The sequence below is a fragment of the Motacilla alba genome, chromosome 5 (genome assembly GCF_015832195.1).
Source record: "Motacilla alba alba isolate MOTALB_02 chromosome 5, Motacilla_alba_V1.0_pri, whole genome shotgun sequence".
Taxonomy (NCBI): domain Eukaryota; kingdom Metazoa; phylum Chordata; class Aves; order Passeriformes; family Motacillidae; genus Motacilla; species Motacilla alba.
Window position 1 is genome coordinate 44,508,993 of NC_052020.1, and position 27,171 is coordinate 44,536,163.

The 27,171-nt window shown below is 39.2% G+C and overlaps 1 protein-coding gene across 2 annotated transcripts in view; it reads right to left on the bottom strand.

The window, feature by feature from the left end:
* Positions 1-10,033: 10,033 nt before the first annotated feature.
* KCNK10 (potassium two pore domain channel subfamily K member 10) overlaps positions 10,034-27,171 on the bottom strand; it is a 57,431-nt gene continuing 40,293 nt past the window's right edge. For both annotated transcript variants that reach the window (XM_038139588.1, XM_038139589.1), the window contains exons 6-8: positions 22,210-22,396; positions 18,991-19,133; positions 10,034-17,041 (exon numbers count right to left, since the gene is read on the bottom strand). In XM_038139588.1, coding sequence (XP_037995516.1) covers positions 16,436-17,041; positions 18,991-19,133; positions 22,210-22,396 — 936 coding nt within the window. In that variant the 3' untranslated portion in view covers positions 10,034-16,435. The remainder of the gene's footprint in view (positions 17,042-18,990; positions 19,134-22,209; positions 22,397-27,171) is intronic.

The following is a 27,171-nucleotide window of genomic DNA, read 5'->3' on the forward strand; positions in this document are numbered from 1 at the left end:
AGGGGGAGGGAGACAGGAAGCCTCTTGGGTCTGTTTGAGAGAGGCAGATGTGAATACCTCTAAATGACATAAGTGAATTTGATTCATTAAGCAGAGGTCTTTGTTGCCTTTGTAGCTGCTTAGGAGGCAGCAGAAAGGAGGCATTGCTGTCAAGCCATTCTGCACAGGCAGGAATCCACATTAATCACTCCACACTGGCTGCTGACCATCTCAGACAAAAAGGGCACACCCCACTTTGAACTAGCATGATGGTTAGAAGCCACTTGTAAATTAGTGCAATAACCTCAGAAGACTATGGCTGGCTAACACAAATGTGGTGACTCAAAAAATGAAAAAATGAAAGGAAAACATAATCAATAATTCAGAAGATTTCCTGAATGAGATACAATTCAGCGTGCTCCAAACCCTTCAGCTCTCATCTATTCTCTTTCTGCTTACAGCTCACTGAAGCAAGTTAAACATTTTTTGCTCCCTTTGATGCATATATAAACAGATAAACTCATTGAAGTGGCATGGCATGATAACATGTGTTTATGATACTGGACATGCACAGCCCTATTTATCTATCACCATTAGCAAGGGTCCTCTGAGATATACTGCCATATTGTAATGAAGTCCCCATTGTACCCAGGACCAGTCCCCATCCCTGACAAGTGTCACACTGGCGCTGCCGTGCTCAGTCATCAGCTAATCATGAAAATGCAGTGCATAAAGAGGTCTTTGAAAATGCTGCTTCAATGTCTTTGCAATTTATGGCTGTAAATATTTCCTCATGGAATTGAAGGGTAACTGTGTCTCCATTCCTCTTTGCTCACAGAGGTTCACAAATGTTTACATTAAATTTAAATGACTTTTATATAAGAAGTAAAATTTTAAATTTACTACCCTGCTCCCTCCACATTTCTCATAAAGGATTGAAATGTCCTTTGATAATGTTATGTCAAAGCCACTTCCTCAATTTGAAATTGAGCTAAACATTTGCTGTATAGAAATCTATGGGACAACAACTAGAGGACTCTTTGAAAAGCTTTATGTTCCATGATTAACAGGCTACTGAATTCAGAAATAAAGGTTTTCAAAATGCAGTCTTTTGGAGCTGGGCAAAAAGGCAATTATTTTTTCATTCCAAATCCTTTCAGTTACAATACTTACAATAGACCTTGAAAAGTTACAGGATGAGCCTTAAATGTTCTGCCCTCTTCATTTTAGGGAATTATATTTTTGCCTTAGAAAGGACTAAGATGATGCAAAAGTGACTCAATCTCTAAAACAGCTGGTAAACATTAGGCTGACAGTGTGGTTCTACTCTGACAATTTGCTATATAAAGCTGGTAATTGAACCTATCCATGTTGTGGGGTGTATTCCGAGCCATAGCAAAGCAGTGCCAAGGCTAAATACTTTCTACGTCTTACCCCTGTTAGCCCAGCACAATTAATGCAACCAAGGGAGAAGGAACTGCACTAAGGTTTTTCTGCATTTAACTTGGGCCTCACTGAGATAATGGAGTGGCTCAGCCATGACAGGAAGTTCAGCTGGAAAGAACCTATTAAAGCTGATAGACCTCTAATAAGCAGACCTTCAATAAGATATTGAAATACAGAAATGACTATGTGATGCTCCAGATCAAAGACTTCAAGACCTCAGTCTGCCAGAGCCATTTCAAAAAGTAGCATTTTCTATAAAGTTGCCAGAGGATGAACTGGGGCATTATTATGGCCACTTAAAACAAACAAGCGAAAAATCAAATAATCATATAACAAAAGAATAACTGATCACAGGCTATAGAAGAATAGATACACTAAAGAAAAAACACAGACTGCCACTCTATTTAGAGGTAATTATGTACAACTTGAAGGAAATATAGTGAAGTATAAACAAGTGAGGTCAAGCAACAGATTCCCAGTTTCAATGCAAAATGTGCTGCACTATTTTCAGTTTTTCATTCAGATTCCAAAAGTGCAAACCAAATTCAGTTCCCACTAAAATCTGTGATGGGGATCTATTTGGGGAAAAATATATACTTTCCCTGGAACTTCAACACAATTTTTTCTTCCTTTGTAGAACAAAAAAGAAGAAAAGACATAGTGTTCAGTCTACCTGAGTTTATAACTATAACAAAAGGAGAAAAGGAAAAGGAGATTCCTGCTCAGACTAAAGCTGTTTCATAAGGGTATCTGCTCATAAAGGACTTCTCTGGGATGGGTGAAGATGGATATGGATGGGTCTAATACATGGGAGTGGCTTCCAGGACAGCTATAAGTGTCCAGCTAAGAGGAAAATGTAATGCACAGAGCACTCCAAAGTGTGGACAGAAGGGCAGCATGAGAGACAAACATGAGAGCCCTCACTTCCCGCAAGACTGTTCCATAAGCAGCAGAAGAGGCACTGGGGTGCACTGAAGAGCCCACTCTCTAGCTCCTGACAGGCCAGACTGACTCAGGAGGACATTCCTCATCCCTCCTATTTTTCTCTCTTCTGCCTGAAGCTCCTCTCCTTTTCCCCTTGCCAGGACAACTGGCCATATCAAAACCAAGAGACCCCTCATCTTCTAAGCATCAGCTTCACCAGATGGCACAATTGAAAGGACTGGGAACATCTGCATTGGTAACATCTGATGCTCACAAGCCTTGGGGGAGAGAAAAAAGGGTTACTGAAAAAAATATTGCAAAAAAAAAAAAGAGAAAAAGGATTGGAAAAAAGGAGACTAGATGCTGGTGTAGTAGGACTCTCTGGAGAAGGGTCCTATTCCAGGATCTCCCTCACTAACCACTCTCTAGTTTCTCATTAACTTATGGAAGTGGGAACACAATGCTTAGAAGTGTGAGGTCTCAGTGCTTTGCCCATGTGGAAGGCAGTTCAACAGGCAGTTCCAAAACTGAGCCATTGCTTCCATCCTTGATCAAAGAGTTACCCAAAATCCATGAGCAAATTATGAAATATTTAAGATGAACAAAAATCCCAAAGTATGGTGTCTTGCAAAGCCAAAATAAAAATTCTGCCTGAACCAAGAGGAGTGCAAACTGTGCTATTTCTGAATCTAATTGTCACGGATACATGTGGGTGTTCCCTTTAATGCCCTTTTAGAAACCTGGAACCCCATGACCTTCTGGAATACGTCATCTGGAAAATTGCCCTTTTCTTTTGATTAACTTCAAAATACTATAGGTTTGTGGAGATTTTTGCATTTCAGGTACTAACTTCTTCAAATTTGAGATCTCATAAAAGGATTTAAATCGAACTGCACACAAGAAATATTTTCTGAAACATCCATAGTCTTATCTATGTACCTTTCACTTTTCTCCACAGCTTGAAAACGAAGCAGAAGTAAGCAATACACCCAGGGCACAGAAAGGCTGGCTATTCATAATACATCACCAAAAGTTCACTCTCTTACCAGGGAAATATTTGCATTTTGCTACTGTTTTTCTTTAACTCTCTATGCTGTATTTCCTTTTTACAGATGGATTCATATCTTCATGCACTGGTATTCCTCTTTTGCCATTGCTCCAACATGGGTTAAGATATGCAAGGCTTTTATCTGATGGTCTTTTCAGAACTTGGAAAGAACTTCAGTACAAATCCAGTTACCTCTTTGGCATCTGAAAGGTTGCTGCTGTAATAGCAAACATTCTTGAAGCCTTCCCTAATACTAGCTTCTGTGTTGAATAAAGAAAAGAGAAAGTCTCAAGTCATTCCTCAAGCATTTTGCATAGACTTCAGTGAAAGCACTTGTATCCTTCCAGGATTTGGTATGTCTTCAAAAACTCTGATACAGAAACTAGAAGACGTCTCTTGGTTCGGGAAATTAAATGCCATGGTAGAAAACTGCCTTCTTTCTCCTTTCTCTCCTTCGAAATGCTGAACAAGCCATATATCCAAGATTTTTTAAGGTGATCAGAATCTGTTTCATCCTCATTTTCTGGACATTTACCCCTGGAGCTGTTATATCCCAAGGTGCTACATAGTACTTCACTAAAATCTCATGTTCCAAACTCCTCAGACCGAACCCCGGTGTTAATGGGAAGGCACTTTTTGTCCTTCATCTGCCCTCTGAGTGGAGGAATAGCACTGCCTTATCTCCCTGCAGCACCCCTCAAGGGTAGTCAGTGCTTGGGAATCATTCCTGATGCGCTCGTGACTAACACTACTGCAAAGAACACGAGAAAGGATCGATCCACAGGGTGTGGGTGGAAGAGCTCTCAGTAAATAAGGCCAGGGTTAATGTGGTGGACATGAAGGAACAGATAAAGTACTCCATAACTGATCAGAACCCATGGCATGAGACAGAAACCCTATGAGAAGAATGAGGTGATGTAAATCAAAGATTGTCCCATAAAACAGACATAAGAGGAGGAATTAAGGTCCATAGACAATTTCCATTCTGGCATCTAGCAGTTTTGTGAAACCCTGACTACAATTTACCAATTAATTAAAAAAAAATGCATGGAGTATCTCAAAGCTTAATCCAGCAGTTTATTTATAGGAAAAGCTGTACCTGAGCCACAGTATAGTCAAGAAAGCATGGCTAGTCAGCTACTAGAGCACATAGTAACAAGTTAGAGTTAAAACCCTTGCTTAGACACAGGTTTCTGTGCAACCTGAATTATCTAATTCATTTCCTATGCTATGAAGTAGGAATAAGGATATTTACTAAGTATTTTTACAACAATTAGTTGTTATTTCCCAGCACATGAGATCTGGCAAGAGAGTGTTCCTCTGGGGAAAAAAAAAAAGTAAGTAAATATTAATCATCACATCACTAACAACACTACAATTTTTTTCTGCACTTCACATTCTCCTATCGTCCTAATGCTTCATTTAAATTCTGTGACTTTAAAAATACAACACAGTACATTAAATATGAAGCCTGAAACAAGAGCCTCAAGGAAGAAAACATCCTCTGTCTAGAATTTAAATTAATACACAGATAGCACTTACAATGCTACCAAAATAATTTAAATTATCAAGTGTTTATACATCCCCTAAGCTTAGCATTGGCTGCTCAATTGAAAATTGGCTCCTTACATTAAACGACTAATGGCAAAAGTCTATGTTTCCAAAATATGGGCTTGTTTTTTTCTAGTCATTTTGTGATTGTGTTCAATGCACACTGGTGAGAGCAGGCTTCAGAGCTGCCCAGAGATTTAGTGTACCACAGGAAAGAACCAGCCTGCTCCTACTTGAGCCATATATGCCTCCTGCTGGCTAAACCAATGACTTCTCATTTGGGTTGACAAACCAAATTCAATTGAATTATATGTTGCTTACTCATCTAAAAAAAAAGAAAGAAAGAAAGAAAAAAAAAAAAGACTAAGCCTTTTTTTTTTTCCTTCATAAGCCTTTTTTTTTTCCTTTGAAGTAATATATGGTTCCTCTAACTTTCAGGGGAAAGTTCATTTTAAATGAAAATGTAACATTTGCTTTCAGATTGAAAAGATAATTCCAATTGAATTTGACTGGAGATTTTTTACTGGTTTTGTATTTTACTGGGAAGATATTACTTCCATTTGGTTTGACCCACAAATGGTGCTTTTTTTTTTTTTGGTCTTGCAGAGATGATCTTTGAAGTGAAAGATCAGTAATTCTGAGCTCCAGTTTTACCAAGATTTCATCTCTTTTCCACTCTGTCTCTAGCCCAGGTTTATCATAGTATTTTGCTGGCCTTGTGCAATTTTGCCTCTAATGTTTGATCAAATCCCTATTTCAAATCTGATCCAAACATAGCATCCCTTAATCCAATCCATTCCTATTTTACTTTCCTAAAATAAATTTTAAAAAACAAATCTTATTATTTAGCAGAGTTTACTTCTCTGGAAAACTACTCCTAGTACCCATCATGATACAACAGAATTTTTGTTATAATGGAAAGAAAAGGTAAGACTTTGCTGTTATGGTTGATAAAATAATCAGAAACAAAGTGAGTGCTTCTGCCTCTAAATGAACCAGAGATGCCAAAGAAGGGCCCTGCTCACAGTAGGAAAAAGCTCACTTCTGCCTGCTCTGCAGAACTCCTCATTAAAGCTGGTCCTGAAGTGTCCCCACAGCTGGTGACACGATCATGTCTTTGCCTGGCCCAGGGACCCTGAAACATCTGGATTTGTGGCTTGACAGGCTGGCATTTCAGCCAATGTTTTCTGATTTCTGCACTCCAGATACACATCAACTGCAATGCAAGTTATTGATGATTACATTAGGAGACATGAAAACCTCCTCCAAAGAGTCTTCACCTTCTCCATATAAGACAGTTCTCCTTTGCAAACCACACATCACTGTAAAACAAAGTCCCTTTTCTGGGTCCCATAAGCACCTTTTGATTGAATAACTAAGCAATACCACCAGACACAGAGAGGAAAAGTCTTAACTATGTCCTCTTATTGAGCTACATGGTTTGACATGCAACACTTTATTTCTTTGTAACTTCTTTCAGCACCTGAGAGCAACCCAGTGTACTTCTTTCCCCATCATCTGTATGCTTAATGGAACTGTACTATACATGTTAATAGTAGATAAGTGCGCCTAGACCAGTAGGCAGAGATCCACACACCAGAGATGGTCATTGCTTAAGACAAAGAGCCTGAGGACCACAAATATGATCGTCACTATCATATTTACAGAAAGTACCTCCATTTTCTTGGCCTTCCCATCTTGACCTTACACATGAAAAAAACATACATCAGCAACCCCCTGACAGAGAACTCAGATTAAAATAACTGCAGGCAAGTCCCTTGCCACAGGTGTTAGTGAGGAGCAGACAAGCAGGAATCAGAAACCCAGGGAGGGATGTGTGACTAATGATGGGCAAGAGAAATTGTCTAGCACAGGCTGAACCGCTTTGCTGTTGCATTAAATTGTCTTATTTGGGAACTGCCAAATAAGAGCTAACAAGCTCCGATTGCTTCATACAGGATTGCAAGTGGGCAGGGCTAATTTATTAGTACTCAGCCTGAGGGAGGGAGGTCCATTTTACAGAGAGGAAGCCACCTGTTTCCATAGATTAGTAAGGGCTTAGCAAGGCAGGAAACTTAAGCAATCAAAAGCAGGAATGAAATTATTCATTTAAAGCTCTTGTTAAGCTGTAAAATATAAAATAACTTCCTGTTAAAAGGAAATCATCGTTGCAGGATGCGATAGTAAAAATTTTATTTTTCAGTTTAAGACAAGCCCAGATTTCAGAGACATTCCGCCTCTTTTCCTTCCTGTGAGCAATGTAGTCATACACCTTTCTTCAAACAGCAAGACTTGCTGTTCCTAAACAACATTATAAATGCTGTTATAAATCATTCTCAGCAGGCAGCTGAAGGAATCCAAGGGGGAAAAGTGACAATTGCAGCCTCTAAGGGGATATTTGTTGCTATTTTGTATTTAGTTGGGTTTTTTCTTTCTTAGCTTGACAAAATATGTTTAGTTTGCCAAACTGAGCTACATCAGACTGAGAAATGGAAATGAAAGACTATAACTGGCTTCACAGCACAGCATGAATTCCCCACAAGATGGACCTGCTCTAAGATAGAGTCTGGGCTAAACACTTGAGTAGGCTGTAGTTTTACAGACACCCATGTTTGGAGGATTAAACACTTCGGTGTAAATCTGACAGCACAACTTGTATCTTTTGGCACCTAAGGCACACCTGAAATCTTGTTATTACTCAGATTGTGCCTATTATTTCCCTTGTTACAAAACATATGGTCATCATTCATTTGTGCTTAATCCCTCAAACACCTGCTGCTCTATTCACTGTGGAGGAGTTATTGATTAGCCCTGCTCCAGCCTCTCCACACTTCAACAGATGTGACAATGATTGCCAGGGCTCTTGCTTTTCCTGCTGTGACATCTTAAAAGTCACTCTCAGGTCTGTAAATTGACATCATAAAAATGATCTCATGAGGTTCCTGTCTGTATTTAATGACTCTTTGCAAAACAGCCTCAGTTTGTGTGCTGTTTTGTTGCTTTTTCAATCATAATGTTTTCAGCTTGTGCCCTGGAACTCACTGGGTGGTTTTTTTTCCCCACAAACCCTTGTAGAAAGAAGAGATGCGCTAGCCAAACCTCTGTCCTTTGTGGAATTTTGGTGTCTCTTTTTCTGCCCAGATATTCATGCAAGGAGGAAGCAAGTTCTTCACATGCACAACCAAGATTCACAGTCACCACATGCCTTGGAATGTAATACAATCTTAATTTACAGCTTTATTCTTCCCAGTCAGATAATTGTACTAAGAGGGAAATAGTGGCACAGGTCCATTTAGCAAATTGCTTCAAGTCAAACCAATGATGTCCAACCATCCTGTTTAAATTGGGTTTGGTAATGACATTTACATTGCTCTGCTTCAGAAATGGCACTGTCAAAAGATTTTCCATCAAGAAAAACATCAGCACCTTGTGCCAGAATGAAAGGAAGGGATGACCCAGAGGCAGTCTCCTACAGTGGGGGAAGTCTCCAGGGTGCCCTGTGGAAATGATCTAAAGCTTTGCTAGAAAGCAGTGACAACTGCCAGGCCAAAAAATGTGCTGTGAAATCTCTGTGAGATACTCCTTCCTGAACTATTCACTTTTACTGTATACTTTATATTATATACTAATTTATTGTTTTTAAAGCAGCTTTAATTGGTTTTCTACCGTGTAACTATTTGTTTCAAAAATAGTTGGTATTATGCAAAACAGCAGACTGTACTGAGAAAATAATTTTTCAGCAAGAATTTTACTGCAACCCTCAGCATCCTGCATACAAATTTTGGAGAAAAAAAAAAAAGGTATTTCACAATTTGTCACACATCCACCCTTTGGTTTTTGCTGGCTTGTTGGGGTTTCTTCTTCTTTTCTTTGTCTTTCTCAATCACCTCTTGGAACAGTGACTTGAGTCAGTTTGCTGGAGGACTCCAGAAACTGTTTGCTGGAGGACTCCAGAAACTCCAGGCACCATCTCTGTATCTCAGGCAATAGGTCACAAAGCCAGAGAAAACAGCTGCAGCTTGATAAAGTCTGGCACTGGAAATCAAGTGAACAGGCAGAATGTGAAACAAACTTGAAAATGCAAATGACCATTTTTTCTTGAAAAATAAGAATGATACAGGGTAGCTAAAGTAGGTCCAATCAAGAGACTCATAAGGGAAGAGAGAGAGAATTTTGGAGACGGAGGTGGGCTTTGGAGAAATATGTATTGACTTGCACAGTTCATACACAACAAGTAGCAAGAATCAGTATGGACTGAGTAGAACAAACAGCATATAAAAAGTAGCACAAATACAAGGGAGATGGTTTTGCTCAATCCAGAGAAGATTTGGGTTTTTTTTCCTCAAAGTCAAGCAAAGGCTCAGCCATGAGGGATCTCTATACACACTATGCAGAACTATGAGCCACAATTACTGGAATTTTTATCACCCCAATTTGCTGACAAAAGGAACCATAGCTCAAGAGTTTGCACCCTCTGAGTGGACTGGCCTGTGTTGCAATTTCCCAAGCTAAAGGAAAAACAAGATGTGAGGAAATCTGAGGCCCAGCATAGAAAGTAGTTATCACAGAAACATCAAAAAAGCTGCAAAAAGACAAAAGAATTCACAGTAAAAGACAACCCCAACTTTGTCTGTGCTTCCAAGGTCAAAAAGCTTCACCTCATCTCTCCATCCATAACTTCTTCCAGTCATTCTGGCAAATAATTTCTATGTAAGGAAACTAGGAAAGAGAGACAGAGCCTCCTCAAAGTTCTGATTTGTGCTTCCCTATTGAGTGGTCACTAAATGCAGAAAAGGCTAAGTATGAATAGAAGTGGGGCTGAAAATTTGTGTTTTCTTTTTGAAACCAGTCCAGCACCATGGCTTACCAAATCAGACACCCAGAAAATACGGGAATCTGGATCATCAACCAAGGAGAAAAGGTAGAAGGGGCAAAAACAAGCTCAAAGTTCCAGCAAAAATGATATTGCCACCATGCACTGTTTTCTAGAGGTACAAAAAAAGAGGCGATTAATTACAGTTCCTCTCCCATTGCTGGATGATAAGACAAAAGAAAGAGAAGGAGAAAAAAAAACAACAAGGAAAATGTTTTCATCTGGATGGTCTTTGTTGCAATTTTTTTTTAATATTTCAAAACATTACATCATAAAACAAAGACAATAGCAGCAAAACTTATCAAGTTGGTACAAGCACATTCTGCTCTGCACTCTGGAAATGACATTTCTGAAATCTTCATTTTTCTGAGAATGCCTTTCTAAAGCACCATTGAATCTTACAGAAAGAGTGAAAGAGGGACAGAGACGAGAAAGCAGATAGAATACCCTTGTGAGCGGTTTTACTGATTGTTTATAGTATAACTTGAAGTTCATCAGGGAAAAATTTTAGAACAGCATCCCAAAAAAATGTTTCCCCAAATTTTAAGAAACTTCTTTTTTAAACACAAAGCTGAAAATTACTAATAGTGGTTTCTCAGTATTGTCCAAGATCTAGATCAAGTTCTTTTAGAACTTGGGGGAAAAAATCACTCTAAAACTACAGTGATACACTGCCCTGAATAAATTTTAATTGTTGGGAAGATATGATCTAGACACAAACTCTGCTTTTTTTTCTAATTAAAGCTACTATATGAATCCAAGATCTGAGAAACTGCTAAATGGTAGGCTGAAAGCTGGTATGTTCAGCTTACATCTCACAACAGGCACCATTAGCTTTCCTCTTGAGAGTATCCAGCTCTCACAATAAAAAGGACTTTGGGGATAGAATGTATTTGGGAGACAAAAGTATCCTCACATGCCAAGTATCACCTGCCTTTGCTTTGCTCTGAAGATCAACGAGGGAAAGCAGATCCTCTTTGCCTCAAAAGGCTAAATGCTATAGAAATGTCAACTTGCGCCCAAAAGCAGCAGCCCTGTCATTTCCTGCTGATAAGACTTAGCTCAGATATGAGCTGTAATCAGAGAGGAGGGAGCACAAGAAGTTTGCATCTATCTGCATGGAGCGAGGAGGCAGCACCAGAAAATCTGAGTGCAAGAGCCAGTTGTGTGAGCCATGTGAGGGGTGTTAGCACGGGGCCATTCTCCAGCTGGTTCCTAAGAACTCACCCGTGTGGTGGATAAGGCTTGCCTTTAGGGTGACCTTCCCATCCCAGCATGATCCAGCTCACAGATTATCCACTGGCTACATCAGGACAACTCCAAATTAGCTTTTGCAACTGCTTCCTCCATGATTTCAACAGCCCAGCCCAAGTCCACAGAGACTAACAATGTTATGAACTGCAGTGGCAGGAGGAAAAAATACAGTCCAGTTTAGCAATGGTATTAAGGAGAATAACTGTTACTGATAGTAAAGGAGATGGGGACTTGGGAAAATTTCAGCAACCCAAAGGAATTTTCAGATCTACATTTTTTTGGTGATACATTTTAGCCAACCACTTTCATACATTAATCTACAAGCCTCTTTTTGAGTTCCACATATTTGTGTTGATTTGCCTTGTGTTTTCATTGATATTTAAATGCCTAGGGAACTGTTTCTGAAGCTCAGCTTATTTGTGTTTCGTATTGATATAATGCCATTCCAGTAAGTATAAATTGCACAGTAGTGATGAATTATAACAGCAGGTCTTTGCTATAAAAAGCTTAAAAATAACAAGGCAGCTTCACTTTACTGCACAAGCTTACAGGGGCAGATTTTGGCCTAGATTAGACAAAACATAGCTCAGAACAAGTAAATGTACAGGAAGGACAGAAACAGTCCCCAGTCACCTTTCAAATTCATATCTGTTTAGTAGGAGACTTCCTCCTCTAGGTTAGTACACAACATAACATGATGCTTGGTCTTTAATTTATTTCTAGAGGTCGATGGGAAAAGTGAGAGTAGCAGACATCATGCAACCTGACAACACAAATAAACCCCTGAGAAAACCAAAGCTGACAAACAAACAGCCCATGTACAGTATAAACACAAATACTTCAATGAAGGGCTTTTAAGGACAAGGTTTTAATAACCTGAACTCAGACATAATTTCATTTATTATGGGTTAGAGATTTTTGCAGAAAGTCTCTGGCATAGTCCATTAATGGCTTTGGAGGAAGCAGACTGGTACTAGCGACATCCTAAAGCCAGGCAGCAGAAGCTCGGGTGATTTATAATTTCATGGCCACAATCCAAATCAGGTTCCATGAATATAAATCACTGGGGGGGGCGGGGATTATTGTATTTTATTTACTATTATTTCTAGGATTTATTAGAAATAATGTTCTCTATTAAGTGGTAATGAAATTACAAATCTTTTGAAAACCAGTAGCTGCATAAGTTCAGCAATGTTTAGGATGGTTAATGGTTCAGAAGGATCCCCAAAGTGGCATAGCAAAATTCTCTTGCACAAAGCAATGGAAAGTGGGATTGCAGAGCTGAAAGCTATAGGGATACAGCAGTTGAGTCATCCTCTGTGTGTGAGGGCTACAGAAAAATCCATGTTTCCTTGTTTTTCAGGTCCCAATTCCCATGTCAAGTCATGTTATGCTCAGGGCAGGATCAGAGAGTTAAAGTCAGTAACTCACCCCTCAGTAGCCCAGCCTTATTTTCAGGCTGCTGGGAAAGGGCCTAATTTAGAGAAAGAAATTTTGGATATGGTTCAGACTATTTTTGCTAAAAAATTTCTATAATGGTGGAATAGCCTCACTAGAAATAACATGACAAGTTTTTTATAGGTGTTACTAAATGCCAGAAGATGAGAATTTTAGCCATAAAAACACTTGATGTTTGAACTAAGATTCTCTCTCAAGCTGTTGCAGACAATTAAAACCAAGGGATGCCCTTTAAAAGGGGAAAAGCAATTTAGCTCATTGAAATTTCATCTTAGGTGTCAAGATGTTTCTGTCTGGCCCCCTATGAAATACACCATTTGCATATCCCACATTATAATAAAAATTATGTATATTGAGGTATTTAATAGACAATCATCTAGCAGAAAATATTTACTCCTGTCATAGCTTGGCAACTTTCTCAGCAAGTTTCACAGACACAGAAATGGAGAGGAATGAAAGATGAAAGAGAGCATTTTGTTTTCATATAAAAGGTCATCAGACGCTCTGCTCAGTGTCTCACTGAGAGTTTATTGAGCATCATCTTTTGTCACTGAACTATTATATCCCAAACCAGGGGATGCTGAAGAAACAGCTGATAAAATGTCAGCCAGGGGCTCCTGCATGGCATGGCCAAACAGAAAGCAGAATGATACACACACACCATCACCTAGAATATGGGCAGGGGACAGATTGAGAACTCAGAAAGTTACGATTAAAACTATGCCAAGATGTCATGTCCTTCTCTTGCATCAGAGCAAACAGTTCTGAGTTTGCCTCCAACAAATTTTGCCTCCTCACTTTTCCATGTTGACTTGTTTTCTGTGATTTCTCTCTTGTCCAACTCACTGCTCACACAGAAAATTCCTACAAGACAGACTTTACTTTCCCTGACCCTCATCGGAAGAAATGCCCTGGCAATGGCTAAACTTTATATTTCACATATGGAAAATGCATCTCCCATATCCTTACAGATGTCTGCATGACTATGCAGAACTTTTCTATAGCAGGCAAGCATTTCTTGTAAGAACCCATCTGAAGAACAGATAACACTGCATGCATGATATTGATCTTGGCATTTGGTAACCAAGGAGAATTATTGGCAAAACTGAATGGATTGCATGCTTTCAGAGTCAGATGAGATGCTTTTGGGTGCCAGATCCTTCACAGATGCAAAGTGCAGGATGATGTAACAAGGAATTACTGCAATTCTCTGACCCAAATTGTACATCTCAGCACTTCTGAACCTTTTCTGGAATTCAAACACAAATCTAAACTGTAGCTTTCACTCCTATCCTCCTACCAATAAAACACCAGACCTGAACAACCTTGCTACATCCAGATATGTTTCATCGATCCTGACACTACACAATTAGTGATGCTCATGGATGAGACTTCAGAACTTTTGCTCATATGTGGAACTCAAAGCCTACCCAAAACCAGCAGTAACAGATTAAAGCTCTGGATTAAAGAGCTCCAGAACTTGAGGAGACCTGCACCTTGCTGGTGTCTGCCTGGGGCTAGAGGAGCATGGGGTGCTGGGATGGCCACCAGCCACCGTGTTTGTGAAGCCGAGCACAGGGCTGTCTGGCACAGAAGTCTCCAGAAACCACAGCAGCTCTTGAGTTAAGTGGAACCTTCTCCAAGGACTGGGCTTACTGCCCTGTCTCTGGTAAGGTGAAGCCAGAGTGTAGCCCTGCACCTGAAGAGATTCACTGGTGAAATAAGCAGAATTCAATTTCTCTTGAATCTTTTTGAGTTACAGCAATTGCAAATGACCTGAAATTTTTCAAACATTGCTTTTTCTTCCTTGATTTTCAGACAGATAATGAAATTAGAAATGTGATAAATCATTTCAAGAGAAATTAACCCACAGTCAGAACAAACTAAAAACTTCTTTCCTCCTCTGCACTAGTGGAATTTAGCTCCCTCCTGCAAATTCAGCAGAGTTATTAGATTTGCAAATATGTATACTCAAAATTTGCCTACACAGTGCCATGCTTCCATTCACAGCCATGGCAGTCTTGAATTCTGGTGGCCAGTTTGATTTTGAGTTGTCTTATTGTGCATAAAATCTCAGAAAGTATCAGAGAATCGTACATGCACTTCTGTGAGTGTAGACATCAGCATGCAATTCCAAAAGTCTGTATCTGCATGACCTGGGGATGTCTGCATGTTTGACTAGCTTGCAAGAGTCTCTGCAATCAACATCCATGCTTACCTTACCTATAAGCCTACAGTTTGAATTGCAAGAATATTTAGAATTTTGTGAAAGCTCAGGGAAAGCATTGCTGGTACAATCATGTGTATCTCATTTCCAGCATGCAAAATCTTCTGTCTGCAATGGCCCACCCAGTAGCCCACAGGCTGACACTTTAAAAATTTAGTATCTTTTGCAATTCCCATTAATTATTTTGCAGCATTTTCTTTGAAAACACAATTCTATTTTTCATATCCATATGCCCAGACAGCACAAAGGATTTTTAAAAATGCCCACAGTTTAGTTACCTTTCACTTTAGTCTAGAAATGCAGAGAGCTCATGTTTAGTTTTTATCAATAACAGGGATAGCAAGTTTCCAACAAAGATAGTACTTGAAAGAAAATGAACCAAATAACTCAAAATACTTGTTTAAAAAGTTACAAAATATGACAGCATTAATGGCACTTAAAGCTATAAGCACTTAAAAGATTACCACAATATTTTTTCCTAAATTTCTTTTTTTTTTCTTTTTTTTTTTTCTGAGACTATGACAGCAGCTTTTGTCTAAACAAAACCAGCAAAAGGGGAGCAGAGAGCCCTGAGATTCTATGGTAGCCCTGGCCCTCATTTGAATCACGTATATGCTTTTATGTCTATTTTTAAAAATTCAGATTCAGCTAGAGAGCAGCAGTTTGCTGACATGCAAAAGCTACAGCTTCCCTTCTGTCCTTATAGTCTTACAGCCTTAAAATAGAAGGGTCTTTTTCAGTGGTTGAAAGTGTGAATGAGAAATTCTTTAAAAAAAAAAGTTGGCCCACTGTTTTATACTTTTAGCCAAATATCATTAAATTGATGTTTCTCTTCTTCTAAACAACATAACATGAGATGTTGTATTTTCTTCATATGCATTTCTTGCTGTGATTTTACATTGAATTTTCCTACATGAGAAAAAAAAACATTTGTTTCTTTTCTTTTTTTTTTGGTTTTTTTCATTGCTTAAGATAAATACCCACAGAGTTTTTTGTTTTGTTTTTTCTTTTCCTTTTTTTTTCTTTTTTTTTTTTAATGAAAAGAGCAATCCAACCCTTACTTATATCTATGTTGATTTTCCAACCAGCACTCAGCTGCTAGCTGTGTCCATGGACATTCTTTTGGCATTTAGAAAGGTAATGCATCTGACTCCAGTACAGGGAAAAAAAAAATCTAGCTGGGATCACGTGCCAAAACATAAACTAAGCCTTACTGAAAGTTTCTAGTTCACTCCAATCATTTCTCCTCTTTTTAATCACCAGGGGAAGGCTTTATGGATGCATACACCATTACAAAGATACACTGGTTTTCATCCCTTTCATAGGCCTCTCTTGCATAGCTGCCCTTTGTCTAATATCACACCATGGTGGGAGCCCTCTGGTGATACTGCCATGGTCCAATCCCTTCCTTTGTGTCTTGCCCTGGTAATCTTATACAGGCTGAAATTTCCATGTGCGTAGTTTTCTGTTGCCATTCTGCAGTGCTGTGTTCCTGATTTGTTTTGGCAGAGCAAGCTTGAGTCTTTATGGCACAGTGAAATATTCTTGGATGCTATATAATTCAGACTGAATAAGGAGTCTGTATAAGGCACGTGTCTCAATATATATGTATATAAAACCACCAACATTGTTAATTCAAGTCAAGCATCATTTACATTTAACTCCTGTCTTAAAGTCACACTTTGTTTTTATGCTTCCTTTCTTTGGCTTCATTGGGAATCACTCCATTTTCCAGGTCTGAGTGCTGCTGGATACAGTTGGTCAGAGCTGCAGTGCTAGAAGTATTCTTGGAATTACACATCTTCTCTGTCTCCTCTTCCTTTTTTCCTTCATCCATGGAATAGTTTCTGAAGGTCTCATAAATTTTATGCATATCCTCAGGCATGGTCTTTTTGAGGTCTTTGTTTTTCCTTTTGGTCATCTTAGCGGACGATCCAAATTTGTTGATGATGTTGTCCTCAGATGCCCCCTGCCCGTGCTTGTTGAGCTTATCTGACCCTTTAAGGCGCAGGTTGTTAGGCCTGTTGTTGATGCTTTCCTGAGAGGAGGCCTTGAAGCGTCCTGTCTCCAAGGTAGCAAAGACAGAACGCTTCTCTGGAGAGAGCATGTCCAAGGAGTGGGCTCGCTGCTCCAGGCCCAGGCGCCGGCGCTCCATGCTCCGGATGGTGGCTGCCCGCTGGAGCTTATCATGGATCTCCACGCTGAGCCGCCTCCGTGTCTCTCTGAACTCAGCCGTCACGTTTGCTTTCCACTCAGCTGCATGGGCTTTTATTTCTCCAACCTTTACGACATGAGGAAAGAGAAATTATTAAAAAAAAAAAAAAAAGAAAAATAAAGAAAAATCTTTCCTGTAGAACAGTAACACAAGCACTTTCTTCTCTGGCATGAAGAGGTCCTATCTCCACAGCATCCATCTGGACCCAAACTTCAGTAGTAAAGGGCTTACACTGGGCAAACTCTAAACATACCAGCTGATGGCTTTTGTGACATAGAACTCATCTGCTTGTGTCACTTTGCCACCCCGCACATTTTATAGCTGTTTTACATGGTGGGACATGTTCATGCTAATCCATCCTTGATTAGAAACAAAATTCCTGATTTATAATGTCAGCAGTAGATGGTCAAGAGTGGGCAAAGTTAATCACATACAGTTAAACCAATACACTTCAGAACAACACAACAACCAGTGCAGCAGTACAGGAATGTGTTTTCCTGTATTGCTCATGGATGCAGATGTTTAGTCCCACTGAAGGTTCTGTTCAGAGCCACAGAGTCACAGAGCAGTTAATGTTTAATACACATTAACTAATTTCAAGCGGCCCTCTGATTCCTCCAGTCTAGAGTTCATTTTCAGGGACAAATGTAGCTGTCTTTAATGGAGATTTCCATTGGACAACTGTCTAAATACCACACTGTCAAGCCATCTTGGAGGAGTTTTCAACACACATTCTGTATGGGCACCATGAGCATATCCTTGAATGTCCTACTCTCTGTTATATTCCTTTGCACTGGAGGCAGGAATAATGGCTAAGAAGAAAGCACCAAGCGATGAGTGTATTCAATAAATATGCCTTCCAAAATGAGAAAAATCAAGATAAATGACCAAGCAATATTTCAGTTAAAACAAGCCTTTCTCAAAGTTCAGCTAAAGAAGCACAGATTTAGGAGTACAGTTTCTGCAGGAGCCCATCAGAGTCAATGCTTTGTTTGTGCTGCTGCAGCCTGAACTCAAGTTTTTGCATCAAATAACCCACAAGGAGTCATCTTTTTTCTGCAGGCCAGATGTGCAGGTGTCCATTTAGCATTGTGACAGAAGGCATCTGTGTGGGAGATCAGATTCCTCCCTGTAGGTGCCTGATGATCAACGGAACAGCCACACTCTCTGCAGCCCCTTTTAATAATGGAGATGCATAAGGGATGCACCAGGCATTGGGTGGTGCAGATGCCTTAAAAAATCAGAAACAGCACTACCCCCCTGCCAAATTTTGCCTGCTATTTGGTTAACTCTGCCAGGTAAACTTTGCTAGTAAAGCAGGGTTGCCTTAAAATTTGAAATTATACTACTAACATCCTCCACCACAGGCTTCAGTTCTAGAGGCATGGCAATTGCCTTTTTATTTTCAACACTTATTTGAGTGTTGAAAATATCCACACTCAAATAAGTGTGGAAAGTAGAAAGAACAAAATAGAAAAATAGGAAATAGAGCAGTATCCTCTTTGAATCAGGGAGAGTATGTTCTGAGGGAATTTAGTCATGCTCTCCTTGATGCTGACTACTCAGTTTCTTCAATTTCTAAAAACAGAGTACACAGTAAGGGACCTGAATCTAAACTTCTTTTCAGAATCACATTCCCTGGCATAGGAAAAGACAGGAAAATTTCCTAATTTTTAAGGAGAGGACACTGAAATTTTTAGTACAATTTCATAGCTAGTTTCAGAGTAAAGGCTGGCATCTCATTCCATAATTGCAATCCTACTGATGTGTTCTGTGTATTTTTGAGTACTGATAGAGGTATAACAGCCTTGGTTGCTTCCGTGGCTTTTTTCTCTTCCTTTGTGAAGGAGCTAAAGATGAGAGCTAACTGTATACCAAAGGCAGACAGTGAAGCAAACCACAGGGCATATTGAGCATTGGTCATGCAGAGCAACATCCTTATTTAGACAAGCAGGAATCAGGCCCTTAAATCTCTCTTGTAAAATGACAAACTGCTGAAAAATTACTGATCATACCTCTTCTTGTGTCTTCTTGGACAGGACTCTTAACCAGTCTCCAATCATACTCAGAACAGCAGCAAAGTAGGCAAGGCCAACAAGGATCCAGAACCACACTAAGGGTTTATACCACTCCATGTATTTGATGTCAGCATTTCCTCCTGAAATAAGCATATAATTATGCTTACAAATCATGAGGTGCCAAAATCATTACAAAATGTCTGCAATTCTGAAAAATGCCTGAAGTATTTCTTAATTCTTGTCAACTGCACTGCAGTTCTGATAAAAAGACAAGAATCCTGCCAGATGGGAGGAACACAGCCTGTTTTAATTTAAAATTCTTCAAAATGACCTATTTCTCTCCTGCTATGTGGCCTGCCAGAGTACCCAGGAAGCACTTTCCTTTGTACTGCTCATACACTGAAGCAGCTCTGAAATTCTACTTTGATAGTACTTGCAACAGCACAAACATCTGTCCAAGAAAAAGTTTAATACAGCTGGTCTTCCTTATTCTGAACTGCATGCAGCCTCATTGTTGAGAAAATTTACAGATCAACCTCTTTAAGTTATAGAGTTTTGAGACTTTGTTGGGTTTATCTACAATATTGAGAAATCTTTGTGCAGAAGAATAAATGTAGCCTTTTCGTCCAAATCAAGGTATCTGACAGGAAGCCAACCATGCATTAGCCCTGAAAATAAGGCTGTACAGTCTTGGGTATCATTCAGAGGGATGCATTCTCTGGACAGTGACTTCATAGGAGATATAGATCAAATCAAGTAACAAATACACTATATTGTTCTTCATGCAAGTCTCCAGATGAGCTGGCAAAAGAAGTGAGACATTTGGCAAACCTAATGGACTACGAAGACTCCTAAATAAGTGCAGTAGGGGCCAGGTTGCTGCCTGCTATAGAGTAAAATACAGATTTTTTTACAAAAGAAAGCAACCACACTTTTGAGACTCTCAGTCCCATCACAGTGCTATGTGCACTGCCAGAATGAGCCATTGAGAGGCAGGCACAGCCCTGAGCGAAAGTGAGTGAGCTGCAGAGCCCCATGGGCACCACCATATCCCTCAATGCAAGTGAACATCACCTTGGTGATACCTGTGTAAATTCCTGCCTGAACAGCAAGCCTACCAGGAGACTCAGGCAGAGGTCTGCATATTTTCTCTGTACAACTGCAGAGAGATTTTAGGGTTTTTCCTTGTTACAATCACCAAACAACACAGCTCAGCATTTTCCCTTTTGCTTTTCACAATCTGAGACATTTCTATGACTCTTTAATTTTATCAAGACTCAATATGAGTGTAGTTACAGTGTTTGAACACCCCCATGGAAGGTCAGACATTTGAGACTTGGCAGGGACCCAAACATTGGGTTTGATGTTAATCTCTCCCCACAGACTGCATGAATCACACTCTTTTTTTTTCCAGTCTTTAAGAGTCAGAAACAATGGGAGGTAGGGACCGCTGTTGCTATGGTACAAGAAGCCTCTTCTGATCATACATGTCCCTGAGGAAGCTCACTAGGAAACGGATTGTCTGGATCTATCTTGCAGAGTAATCAGGTGACTGAGAAAGCATGAGACCACTTTTTCCAGCCTATCAGATACTCTGTTTTATCAGGCTCCATGCACAATTTTATTTCCAACTGTAGTACAAAAACCTCCAGTTTCCCAAGAGCTGGGATTTGTTCTAGGGGAATAAGCCAACATAGCTCCATTGACACTGTTTTAACCATTAAGATATAGTATTTTTGATTTGCTGTTGAAGGAACAGAGATACTGAGAGATTAAAGTGGCAGAAAATAAAAGAGACAGAAAATCTCTCTCAAAACCAGCAATAAACCACAAATCTCCTGGTGATCACCTGCCTTAAACTCTTATCATGACAAGGCCTCTGAAGTTCCCTTGTTCCAGGTCTTCCACGTGATTTTTGGAAAATCCTGCTTGTTAGCAGCCACCCAGCTGTGGATTATATTCTCCTAATCATGTGCATATAGAACAATTTATTATTCAGAACTTTTTTTACTATCACATTATTAAACAATACTAAAATGTTGTATTAATAAGAAAAATATTGTAAATTATTTTTATTTCACACTGTGATTCCTCAAAGAATATCAGTGAATTCCTTTACACATCTAAGTGGTTAAAACAGACAAAGCTCACACAATCACTTCTGTAACTGAATGGTCCTAAAACTTTATTTTTTATATCTGGGTCTTTCTTTGTTCAGTGACCTTTTTTTCCTCAATATTTCATGTCTTCTATGCCAGTATGTCATAAAAAAAGGAAGATTAGAGTATTCTCTCCAAAAAAGACTTGTCTACTGTTCTTCCACAAAGAAAATTTTGTAGTTTTATTTGATGTTTTTAACTCATTCTGTTTATAGGGACTAAGAAGCACAATATGACTGTTTGTAACACAGTCAAATAATACCTTTAATTAGGATCACTAACAGGAATGAGGAGTAGAGGTCATGCACTGATGGGAAAAAAACTCACTTATTTTAACTGCCTTTTTGTTAGCAAAGCAGCTGTGTGAAAAAAAAATGTATCTCTCATCTCTCCAGCCAGCTATCTCAATTCCCTCTTTGGAAACTGTATATGGGTAGACATTAATAGTTCCTGCTTGTACTATATTAATCTTGGAGAGTCTCCCCCAAGTACTGAGATACACACCCCCTTAGTCCTTCTCTCCTACGAGAGTTTTCCTTAACAGGTCAACTGCAATGTCAAAATTTCTGCCAAGGTTAGGAAACAGAATTCAGGTTTTGAAATGCTGCAGCTCCTGCAGTAGCAGCCCACTACTGCATCTGACCAGAGAATTCTACAGACCTATGGCTCAGTCATCCTTTGTAAAAGCTTCCTCCATTCATCATTTGGGCTGCTTGCTCCTGCAGTCAGCCTCAGACTGAGCCCTGACGGACTAATACAAATCCTTAATTCAACGGGAAAGTAATTTTACTTTTGCATAATTCATTGCATGATAAAGGACAATCAGGACTTTCCAGGCTCCCGTTATCTACACTGCTGAAGGCTCACAATGTACAAATGCCAAGGCACCAGGACCTTAAATCAGCCTGGTGTTGGACTGCACGGTAATCCCAACAGGAACACCTGGCATCGTTTCACTGGAACATAACATATTGTGAAGAGCCTCCTCTCTATACCAGAAAGCAAATTCTAAGAGCCAAAGCCCTTGTGCACAGTATCTTGGCTCGAAGCTGCTCACCTGCTACGAAGTCACCGAAGCCTACAGTGGTCAGAGTGACAACCACAAAGTAAATGGACTCCAAGGCTGTCCATCCCTCGATGTATTTGAAGATAAATGCAGGAATGGTCACAAAGACAATGCAGCCTGCCAGGATGAAGGCGATGGTGGAGATCACACGGATCTTTGTTTGGCTCACTTGTTTATTCTAGAGAAAGGAAATAATAGGAAAAAAAATGTTTGAGTGGATTTCTGGAACTGAATTCTTTGTGAATGACACACTGATTATGCTGGTGTCCCCTGGTATGTCTCTTTCTGTCTCTTGTGAGCTTGTTGGGTGGAATACAACCTTCTTTCCCTGTTAGTGGGAGTCCTGCCCAGGTAACAGTAAATCCCCATGCCTGGCCTCAGTTTATCGTGATTCCCATTTTCTAGGCACTAGGAAGTGACTAATCTACCACAAACACCACCTGGAAAAACATTCCTGAGCTTCAGAAAGGCATCAATATGCTCCATATCAGGTTCAAAGCCTAAGAAAAAGTGCACATTCACACCTCCATACATGTATGTGTACACCCACATTGCCTCACCAGCACCAAGCATTCAACAAACAGGACCAAGTTTAAAATGAAAATAAACCTCTTTTCCCTCACTGAAAAGGTGCAATTTTATGTAGAAATAATTCATGCTTTGGGTTTTCTAGACTCAGGATTTCCAGCTTTCATTCACAAATATGAAGGTTAAATCCCCTTTTCAAAAATATAAAGCTGTATTATTGATTTACTCCAGAAAAAAAAGGATTTATGTCAAATACCAAACAGCCTGAGATAAAATTACCTATGTAAATCCACACTGGAAAGCTCTTGAACAAAGAGTATGTGTTACTAGCTTCTATAAACTAAATTCAAATATAGCCAGTGTAATTGTAATATTTTACACTCCTAAATCATATAAAATCTCAATTTATTTAATATATACTTAGATTTTGTTTCTATTAATATTGATGCAAGCCTGGATTAACACAATTGACCCTGTCAGATTTATTTCAGATTTTCCCTGCTGTGAATAAACTCAGCACCCAATAAAGTTTTATGAGAACCCTGTAAATTACTAGAAACCTTCCTGTGGATTAATTTCAGTGGTAGTGTAAACTCTCTATTTATTCTGGGAAAGAAATGCGGAGGTCACTGTAAGTCATATTTCCAAATTAGTTTTTCAAATCAAACATCTCCCTTAACCCAGGAATGAGATCTCATTTCAGATTAAGGCATTGCCTAGACAGGAAATAAGATCTCAGAAATTATCTTTGTAATACACAGAAGGGATATTGCCTGAACTGGTTAATATCTAACCAGCTTGTGAGCAATGCTGTGCTTTCCCTAAAACGGAGCATTTCTTTTAGAGATGTAGTGTCACACCCTCATTAAGTGCTCCTCTGATCTGGGATGCACTCAGAACCAGGTAGCACAAATATGGAATATTTCATAGATACTTTTAGTTCTGAAACTGTTTAAGATGATCCTTACACTAAATATTTCTTTTGGGTGTGTGTTTATTTTCTGTGTCTGGATGAATAGAAATAGTTCAAGATTAGTAATATAACGCCAAATGTAAGACATGGAAGAAACTGCCAAGTACCAAGGGGAAAGGCAACACAAAAAAAATAAAATCTGAATTCATTTCTTATTGCCTCTTTTTTCAAAGATCCATTTTGAGTATTTTGCTAAAACACCAAAGGACGGTCTATCTTCTTTGAGAGCTATGTACACACCTTCACAATGGCAAGAATCAGACTTATTCAATGAGTAGTGAAAGGAAAAGAACAGATCACATGGATGTTACATAGTGTCCTACATTGGCACCCCTGCCTGTTTTCATTGAGAATAAGGATTTAACCAAATTGATGTTCAATTTCTAGTTTATCAAGGCGACTTGTTTACTTCTACTAAATGCTTCAGTTTCCTGATATGTAAAAATGAAATGTCAGAAACCTTGCCTTGTGGAAGTTAGGAGACAAGTGCCTCTTGGACATCCTTGAACAAAAAGTAACTGGGAGCTGCCCAGCATCAAAGTTGTGCATAATAATTCTTCCTCCAGTCCCCACATAGCAAAAATTAAAATTCATTTCAGTATGTGTCAGAATTGTCTCATGAGAGAGACAGGAACGAGAAGAATGGCCTTCACATGAGTAACAAATGTTCAGGACATCCCCTTGTCCCTGAGCGATAAACTCAGACACAGGTTTTTGGGTTTTTTAAGTAAAAATGGTAATAATGTTAATGAAAGGATCTGTAAAATGCCTGACTCATGGTTATTGTGCACCTTTGTCACTGACACAAAAGCAGAGCAGCTGAGGGTACAAATGAAGGCAGAAAGCAATGGTGAATCAGGCACAGCATTTTTAGAGCTGCTGAAAAGAGCACAAAAGCAGGACTCAGAAAAAAAGAATTATTTAATGAACAATAACACATTAAATGCAGGACCGACATGAAAAGGAGGGTCTTTTTACAGTTAGGCATGCATTCAGAGAAATTTCACAGAGAGTCCAACTGCTACAGATGAATAAAAATGCTAAGGCATAATTGTACTTACTAATGAAATATGTACATTGTAATAATGACATACTACAAAAATTTAATCAACTGCAGTGTTACACCAAGTCATTATTACAATAAATAAATAAATAAATAAATAAATAATCACATTATATAACACTAAGGGTTGAGAAGTCTGAATAAGTTCACACAAATTTCTCTTTTAAACAGTATTTTCAGCTTGGAGCAAACATTGTCAAATAGTTGAGCAACTTCTGCCAGGCTAAGAAACCATCTGAACCCATTTTGTGGCATGAATACAGAACTTTTTATAGGTGTCAAAAAGAAAAAACAACAAACCTCTTCCTCCAGGAAAGGTAGCTAATCTTATAGTTGTTTAAGTAAAATTAAAACACCTTTAAAATAGATGTTTTCCACTATCTTTCTTTTTAAGTTTGTTTACCCACAAGTTCTTTCCACAGTGATGAAGCAGGTAATTTGTAAGACATTCTTCAAATATAAATAAATTAGTGCCGGCTAATGAGACCAATTTAAATCCACCTAGAACTAATCTGGAAAACATCAAAGTAATCTAAGTATTTAAGAACTGAGAGTTTCCTGTGCAGCCTTTAGGCTCATTCCCATTTTCCACTGACAGTGCTGATTTTATTCTTGAGGTGGCCAAGTGCTAAACTGGCAACATTACTGATGTCATCTTGCTTACATTAATTCAAACAACCTACTGTCAATTTGCTCTAGTGCCAAGAGGGGTAAGGACAGACAGAGCAATGAAAACACCCTTATCAGTGGAATTTAGCTCTTATCCATCTTTTCCATCAATAACTGCAGCTTCACTTTTTCCTCATTTTGTATACATATACAGGGGGTTTAGTAGTTTTGGTCTTACCTAATAATTTCAGGAGTTAAAATAAACCTTGAGGTTTTTACTTTCTTTTTTCTCTCTCTGGCCCAATAGATCAGTCAATGTTGTGGATTATTTTATGTTTTCTGCTTTCTTCAGGTGAATTACCTGAAGTACAATTTTTCTGACCTGATGGTAGACAATAAAAGCACCAAACAGTGTTTTTAAGTTTGCAAACTGAGACCACACAGTTTATATATATTCCTATGAAAAAGGAGCAGGAGGCATTAAGTAGGGTATCAAAAGAAGCTACAGTCATTTATCAGACTAGGCTATATGCTAAATATGTGGAACATGTATACTTCCATGAACAGCTTATTTCATATAAGCTTAATCCAAGATTCTGTAGTGTCACCTGTCATTTCATAGAAAGCTCCCCCAGTATACAGTACTACTAAACCAAAAATAGCACTGCAACAGTTGCTGCTTCACAGTGAGCTCAGATGGTTTTTCTGTCTTCCAAACTTTTCCTTTTCTGAATTCCTGACAAATCTCCCCAAGGCTCCAGGCAAGCTGGCTACGTTTTTTGGTAGATGACCAATGGCATATTTTTAGAGATAATGTAATATACCTGCATGGAAAACGCTGTCCTCATCTCTCCAAAAGGCTCTGTGTTTTGGAGCAGAGAAAACACATTTCAAACAAAACACATTTCTTTAGTATTTCTTTTGTTCCCTTCACTTACTCTTAACTTTTTGCCCTTCCCCATGCTGCCAGCTATTCTCAGAACAGATTGTCTCTGCCCATGCACTAATTAAACAGCTTGTCTTCTAAATCACTTTCTCTAGACCAAAATATTTTAACACTAGGAATGACAGTCTTTGTACCAAAGCCATAAACCAGAATATCACATATATCAGCTCACAAACATTTGATATGTCCTTAGTCAAAATAATAAATGCAAAGCTAGCATGGATGGTGCAGGCAGTCATAGTTCACACTGCTTGTTTTTCAGCTCAGCCAAATGCAAGTCCTGGTCCAGAGCCTGGCACACAGATTAAGAGGTGTGATGCCCTTCTCAGCAGGCTATATGGAAAGACTGGCTCAGCACTGGCTTGGTCATCAGTGATTTGGTCACATCAACCTCTTTGCTGCCTGTAACAGTCACTGTGTATTTCATTGTAACTTGTCCGAGCTCCTTCACATTCAAAATGAGACTGAAACTAAATGTATTTTAAATATCACTGAGTTGGACATAACACTTAGGAAAAATATAACAATATTTTGTTCTTCTCTGTTCTCTGACACTGCTGGTTCCTGTCAGCTCCAACAGACCCACCACAAGGCACTGCCGAGCCACTGAGATGACATGGTGGCATCTCTGGGAAAGTGTTTAAGAAAGGGCAGAAATGCTGGATGGGCAGAAGTCAAGGGAATAGAGGAGAGAACAAGGGAATAACAAGGTCAGCTGAGTGGGAACTTCTCCATGGCAACACCGGTACTGCAGGGTCTGCAGCCCATGGAGGACCAGCAAAGGAACAGAGGAAAAGAGTTAAGAACAGCAGAGAAACCACTGTGTTCTGACCC